We start from the raw sequence: 7,738 nt of genomic DNA on the forward strand, positions 1-7,738 counted from the left end.
TTTTGTGCGAACGATCATGGGAATCTATTCCAACAAAGAGTAGGGCTCTAAACACTTTTCTTTCTAAAGATCATTGATCCAACAAAGGTTGATGGACTGAGTTTTTTGGACCAAAGGAGTGAGATAAAATATGCAAAATCAAGGGGAAAAGGTTTTGTTCTCAGCATCCAAGTTTTGAGCTCAAGAAAACAACAGAGGCTGGAGAGGATTCCATGAACTTGGTTCATTATGATGCTCAAGAAAGCTTTGATCTCTACCCCAATCACAGCAAACACTTGATCTAAGAATCAACAGTTTGAGGCTTCAGGAAGAACAATACTCAAATCTAATGAAAAAAATATAAGCAATCACATCTAGCCAAAAACAAAACTCATGAATTTGATTCCTCAGGAGCAGTATGTTTGGCACAATTTTTCCATTACATCTCCTGTGAAGAACAGAAATGTCTATCTCAAATCTTATCCCTGACACTGTCACACAAGCCTAGATTTCAGTAAATCAGACATATTAATTTAGTAATTAGAGACAACAAATCCTTTCATTAAGATAATACTTTTAATTTGGTGAACTAGACTCATATCAGTCCTGGACCACACATATTATTTATTTGGTATAAACCCTGTAATAGACCATACAAATCAAAATAGAACCATACCAGTACAGAACCAGAATACTGGATGGTACAAACCTGTATCAAATAGTTTACCTTGTGCGTCCGATTTACCTGGTCCGCATCCATATTGAATCGTATCGAATGGTATTGCAAACCTAATAACAAGGAAAAGAAGAACTAAACAATCAGGAAAGAGAGCTTTGTTCACTGGGGAACATAGTTCAGACTCTCGGTATGCAGACAATAAATGTCATATAACTAAAGAAACTTCCATGCAAGGTAAAGTCTCATACATACCCTGCAAACCAAAGCTAACTTTTATGGATGTCAGAACAAGAACAGAAAAGATTTTGCATAATTTTCAAAGAAAAATTGGACCTTTAATGACTATTTGCATGTGAATGTTCCAACCGAAATATCAAGTTTTTGCTCTGTGTTGAAAGGCAACAATCAATAGCACACAGTATCTTGAAATAAAATGGACAAGAACAAAAACATTTTAATCTCAATGTAACCTGTGGCATATGATGATTTGTGCATTGCATGTGATGGAGGACTGAGAGACATATTAGCCAAAAATTACTACTGAAGGTGATGCTTCAAACAAGGTAGTAATATCCTACATTAGAGTGATCCATATCAACTATGACATATACAAGTCAAACATGTATCCAAGGAAAACTTTAACAGACAAATTCATCAGAACACATTAATAGTTTAAGGTTTCTCTTGGGCCGAGAAACAAAGAGAGATCCACTACAAGATGATCCAAGAACTCTCTAAAAGGACAAAGTGAGATGCACTGCAAATGTTGTCACATCTATAGACCTCAATCTGCTGGAAAGAACTTATTGAGATTTAGTGGCAGCCGGTAGAATTCCTCACTTCTCGGATCCCCCTTGTAGGATCGGAACTTGTGCCACCAATGAAGCCCCCTGTCCTTTCTTACAGCGCTGTCATGCCTATGGAGACTATTGTCCAAGAAAAATGCCACAAACCCCGCGACAAATGGCTTCGAAGAGAATATCACATTAATGATATCGTTGAACTAGAGAAAAGAAAGATTATCAATATAATGGCGATGTAAGTTTATGAATGAAAATACAAGAGTTCAAGATGTGAACTATAATAATGTGTACCCATCTTGCTCCGGTGTGGACTGGACCATATCCGGCAACAGAAGTGTATTCATTGAAGTACTGCGGAACTGACAACCCCATGAAAAAAGAGAATCCTAGGATGAATTTAGTACGGAAGCTGTTAAGATTGCAGAACTGAAGGAAACTAAGACCACCAGCACCTGCAGATACATTACACCATGAATCCCAAGAACATCTAAAAATGTTTGATAAGTAGATGATTTTGTTACATAGTACATACCAACATATGCGAAAAGAAGACAGTAAAGAGCCGCAAAAATTGGTGCAGGAATGGATGCAAAAACTGCTCCAAATTTCCCTGCCACAAAGAAAAATGTGATCAGTCAAATTGGTAATGGAACCATTTAAACAACTGATTGCATTCCCGCATCATTTCATCCAATTCATTATGGCTCATCATAAAACATATGCATGTTCTGGTGCCATTCTGTGAGGCAATTTTAAGAGATCAAAAACCTTTAAGTACAGTGCAATTTACTTCATGTTGCAACTTCTCTGGAGTGATTGATAGGTGCTGCAATGCTGGAGGTAATCAGTGACAGGAGGGGTTATTTGGGTATTAAGGAGAGAAGGGAGAAAACATACAGGAAGAGGGAGCAAGAGCAGAGAGGAATTTATCCACAAGGCTACATTCATGTATTCGAATAGATATATAATAGATATAAAAAGGAGATATAAAAGGCTACATTCATGCATTCGAATTTATCCAGAAGGTCCACAACCCATTATAATAGATATAAAAAGGAGAAATATGCTTTTCGACATAGGAAAGTATCTATGTATTCGAATTATGATATCGAGTAGAGTGATGATGGATAAACAGTAACAACTAAAAACATTAAACTTTATCTTTCCTTCACAAAATAGGATAGCAACCAGACCCACTATGCTAATTCATCCTATTTAGATCTTCATAATCAAGACTCACAAGGTACTAGATTCCTTTTTGGACAGGTGAAATGAGAAAAATAATGGACTGCTGACAGATGTCGGTCATCTTCACTTTGACCTGATCCACTTTACGAAACTTCAATGCCGATATCCAATTTCTAAAACTTCGTAGTATGAGTGTTGACATTAACTGATTATATTGCCAGCTGTACCTACTAGGCCACTCCATATCCAACCGTTCAGCGCATCATATAGAACCATATTCCAAGAAGATAAGTTGGCCACTATCAGCTTCACATTCATGGATTTTGGTACAACAAACAAGACAACCGACATCTAACTGCCTTTGTTATGTACAAACTTTGTGTGGCAGCAGAAAGTCGTGTATCACTGCAGACAAAAGCTCTAGAATGTGAACAGCTTACCAAGAATGGAAAAGAAAATCATGAATCCTGCAGATATTTGCACAACTCTCCGGCTGCCAACACGTGTCAAAGCCAGTAAACCAGCATTTTCACTGCACACGTGAAATTTAGAGCTTTAGAACAAAGGAAACATTTTTCTCAGCCCTCATTAGAGCATGCTATAAAAGTTAGATGCTTGACATAATCCTTACACTGACACTGATGTACCATTTGCTGTTCCAAATAATCCATCCAACAAGATAGCAATACCCTGAAGTAGTAAATGGTTATGATTTCAGAAACCCAAAAGAAATCTTCTGCTACTTCAAAGGAAACAGAGATGAAACTCCCACCTGCCAGCCAATGCCTCGACTGAGAACTGAAGGAGGCACTGGTGTAGCACTTGCATACCTCGCGACTGCCGTAAAAGTGCCAGTAGACTGTACAATTACAGACATGTTATAAAAGGTAATCAGCCAACTCCACAGTTGTAAACAGTAAGAGAAATGTGTTCCTACCTCTACAAGGGCCACAAATGAAGCTGCCATCATTGCAAAAGCTTCACCAGCATCAAAAGTTGGTGCTCCCCATTGAAAGGGATATGGAACTCTTATCCTAAGAATGGAAGTAAAATTACAGACAACAAAAGATAACTCCAGTCACTAAGGGCACATTTTTATGTCATTATAATATTACTAGCATTCAGTATAAATATGAAAAACAAGGAAATGGAAGCTTACCAGGGAGCCCCACCAACAAGTCCAGAACGATCAGTACGGCAATGCAATTGTGTCTTTGGTGGGGCATGCCTGTATGCCCCACCCACTGTAAGCAGGTATGCATATAGCCACACAATTGTAATTGAAAATATGACAGCAAATCTATCAAATACGGACCTCTCCGAATGTATAGCATGAGGAACGTACTGAAGACATAAAAGCAAGCAAACATGATTCCTTTAAGTAATGTATAATTGCGAATGATGTGGATGTATTTGTACAAAACAAATGAATGAATTATGCAATTGGTTGCATGGTCATTCTTCAGACTGTATCACCTGTGAAAATGTCACTAACAGGATAATCACTGGTAGGCCAACCTCAACACATTTGGCAACCTGCATAGCCATAAAAAATTAGGTTAGTAGTGAAAATTAAGAGAGAGCATTTATTGGAAGGATCAGAATCTAATAACAGAAAACCATGCTTATCATAAGATTCCTTAGGAATGTTGCATTAATAGAATATGAACATATACTACAAAGTAAATTATTACCCCAGGAAATCCAAGCTCATAGAGCCCAAACCCAGCTAGTGCAACCAGAGGAACCGCTGACAGGGGACTTAAATATCTAAACACAATTCATAAGGACGGGGAAATAGCACTTAGAATAAACTCACATGATACCACTGGAAATGAATACTAGTATACTGACCTCGTCACATTACGCCAAAGACCGCTGAAACCAATAATAATTTGAAGCGTCGAAGCGACAATTAGTGCACCCTGTGTCCCACGCATGATATGCAGGAATTTCTGCATTAAAAGAACATAAAATTAACTTCTAGAAGAATGAATGCAATAGTGTCAATACAATCAAGGTCTTGTAGCAACCTCATGAGGATCCACGATATTGCTGTAACGCCCAGCTAAGATGATTGATATGGTAGGAGCTACGAAAGTATACGACCCTCCCATCACGGCTGGCAAGCAAGTACCGAAGTAGGTTTGGAGAAGAGTGTTAATACCAGCCAGAAACAGCAATGTCTGGACCACCCTCGCTTTCTCATCCTAGAACAGGGCAAAGAGAATCAGATGTTAACATAAACAAAATCAAATTAGGCACCAATTGTAAAATGAACCTAAACAACGCTTTAGTTTGAACAAGAGATTCTTCTTTGTGTGTGTGTAAATTCTCACATTTCCTCCCCCCATCTGAGGAACAAGCGCAGTGGGGATGAGAACAGTGGTTCCCAGAACGACCAGGTAATGTTGGAAACCAAGAAGAATAGCTTCAGCTGCATCAACAAAACAAAATTGAGATCAGGTAACTATTCTCACATTGGATCATTTTTATTGAGGATAAGAGAAGAAAGATCATGCACCATATTGCAAGTAGGAGATAATAAGCACAGTTGTAGGAACAAAATTACAGTTTTCTTTTTTTTTTTTCTTCATGGCAGGAATTATGAACTGTAAAGCAAAAACAAGAAGGATGAAAGCAGAGACAGATGATCCAAAATTAAGCTTTTGCACATCGAATGGGAAAAAAGGATCATCACGGAATCTTTTGTGAGAAAATTTACACAATTCACCCACGACACAAAAAAGGATTCTACAAAGGATCTTATAAAATATGGAAAAATCAGAGAAGACTAGGCATAAATTGAAGAATAGTGAACAACAGAAACACAGCCTGCTAATAGAAGTTACAAAAATGAGTAAAACAGGCACAAGAGCGGTGGCCAAAAAAAGCATCAAAATGGTGGGGGGAAATAGCATTGAAGCACGGGATCAAAAACTCAAGGTTAGCACTAAGTGAATGAATCAACATAAGACGAGGAAAAATAAGAAAGATAGAAATGTGAACGACTTACGCCAAGGAGGAGGACTAGTGATGCAGAAGGAAACATTGGGCAACTGGTCCTTCACGGGGTGCGGCACCAACTCCTCCTGCTTCGGTGGCGGCGCTGGTCCGGCCATGTCTCTCCTCTTCTCCCTTCGATTATTCCTCAAAAACCTACTTCAAGAACGCTATAAACGCCCTTAAACCTCACTCCCCCAACACACATTCGCACCACGACCAAAAGAAGCAACCTCTCTCAAAAGATTTCTCGGCAAACTTCAAGATCTAAAGGATTTAAGCGTCAAGATCCAATCTTTCACCAGCCAAAAGGCGAAGAACAGCAGTCGCAGTCCCACCAGAAGATTCTACAAGAAAAAGAGAAGAGAGGGAAGAAGTAGCAGACGGCGCGACTCTCCACCAGCGGTGGAACAAAAGACTGGGAAAGGAGTCATGAAGCGTTCCCCAGATGGCTAAAAAAGCACGCAAGCACATCAAAATGTCCCCTTGCCCCTCCCTCGCTTTCTCTCTCCTCGGTGCTCAGGCGAATCTTCTGCAAGCTCTGCTTTTTATTTCTTGTTTCCTTCGTGTTCAGCTCTTCATGCCTTCTCAACCCATTTGCTGCCTAGCTGTCTTCAGCAGCAAGCAAAACACTGCCACCTCTTCACACTCTCCGGTCTCCACACTCCCAAGAAAGGAAGACAGGAAGAATGGCAGAAGCCAAAAGAGAGATAATATTAAATAGGTGAAATAAAGAAAAAGGAGTATCAAAAGTGAAGAAAAAGATTCCAAAATAAAGAAAGCGAAGGAAAATATTAGAATTTCTGCCCTCCATTGCCGAGCAAGGTGGTCTCCACGCTTCAATGCTTCCAACAGAGTCTTGGTCTCAGAGCAGTGTAAAAATTGGATTTCTGCCACTGTCGAAAGTGGTGTTTAGTCTGCTTTCAAGAATCTAAATCGAAATTTGATCTAAAGTCAAAATTAGAATCGGATTCAGATAAAATGAAAATGAGGATAATCAAATCCTGCAACATGTTTGGTTTATGCATACATGAACTGAAAATGCAAACAATATCTACTTTGTTTTCTTTTCTTTTATGTTACATTTATATTATATTCTAGAATTGTTTGCCTCAAATTAAAAGAAGCATTTAAATTGCCCCAAGATTAATAATTGAGATCATATTTCTCTCGGTCAAAAGAACAGGAATAAGAATCACTATTTTGTATATCTGTTAAAATCTTCAAAAGTGGTGAAGCAAAATGGTAAGTGTTCACAAGACAAATAGGAAACTGCACATCCTTCTATATAAACCCTGCAGATGTAACTTGTACTTTTTGTTCTTTCACTGCAAGATTAATGTGCAACATCTCCATACACAACCACAAAGCATTAGCAACATAATGGATGTCCTTTCCAGTGTAATGAGTTTGCAATTTACCAATATACGATCAAGACGCTATGATAACTATATGCAGATTTCCAGTTTTAGCAAAGGTATTTGATACCTTCACAGGGACATATTTATTTTGGGAAGAAACTAAGAACATAGCATTTGAAAGAAACCAAGGAAGAGGAAATTGCTTTAAAGTATTTCTTCAAATTAGTAAATATGTTTATGTAGAAAAGTTAGGATCAAGCAGGCAACCAACACATTCCCCTTCTCTGCTGGCTGGCGACAACCAGCCACAACTCAAATCATTGAGGAACAGACAAATTTGCAGGTTAAAAAGTGTCAAAAAGAACAGGAACAGGGTAGAAAAACAGTCCCTTTCATTTTGAAGAATAACCTTCGTACCTGTTGGTTTTCTCTATCAACTGTTCATGCCCATATGTTCTTTGCTTAGCAACATGACCTTTGGATTCTTTTGTCTTCTCCCCCCAACCATATATGCTCAATATGTTCTTTGCTTGGATGCATGTGATTGAAAGGGAAGGGGCTCCATCCATGCAACCTTTTGTTCATCCACCATGCAGTCCGAAATTTCTAGTACTCTTTTTCTGTAAAGATTTCTAACACAACAGTACTCCATCCACTAAGCTTTTCCTGTACAGGAAAATATACCATGAAAATAATTCAACTTGTGAATGGCTATGTTTTGTATG

General features: G+C 38.5%; 1 protein-coding gene across 3 annotated transcripts; it reads right to left on the reverse strand.

Moving 5' to 3' along the window:
- Positions 1-1,181: 1,181 nt before the first annotated feature.
- On the reverse strand, positions 1,182-6,337 carry LOC103977831 (nucleobase-ascorbate transporter 6). Of its 3 annotated transcripts, XM_018823501.2 has the most exons (15): positions 5,666-5,916; positions 4,989-5,086; positions 4,683-4,859; positions 4,504-4,604; positions 4,344-4,419; positions 4,126-4,185; positions 3,965-3,993; positions 3,809-3,877; positions 3,587-3,683; positions 3,422-3,508; positions 3,281-3,339; positions 3,090-3,181; positions 1,994-2,071; positions 1,753-1,913; positions 1,182-1,661 (listed from the first exon to the last, which is right to left on the reverse strand). In XM_018823501.2, the coding sequence occupies exons 1-15, from the start codon at positions 5,769-5,771 to the stop codon at positions 1,443-1,445; spliced, it is 1,509 nt and encodes a 502-aa protein (XP_018679046.1). In that variant the 5' UTR covers positions 5,772-5,916; the 3' UTR covers positions 1,182-1,442. The 3 variants fall into 3 exon arrangements, with proteins under 3 accessions (XP_018679046.1, XP_009391740.1, XP_009391739.1); XM_009393465.3 differs by having other exon boundaries at positions 3,809-3,993; positions 5,666-6,337; XM_009393464.3 differs by having other exon boundaries at positions 3,422-3,683; positions 3,809-3,993; positions 5,666-6,337.
- Positions 6,338-7,738: the final 1,401 nt, after the last annotated feature.

Source organism: Musa acuminata, chromosome BXJ1-3 (assembly GCF_036884655.1).
Source record: "Musa acuminata AAA Group cultivar baxijiao chromosome BXJ1-3, Cavendish_Baxijiao_AAA, whole genome shotgun sequence".
NCBI lineage: Eukaryota > Viridiplantae > Streptophyta > Magnoliopsida > Zingiberales > Musaceae > Musa > Musa acuminata.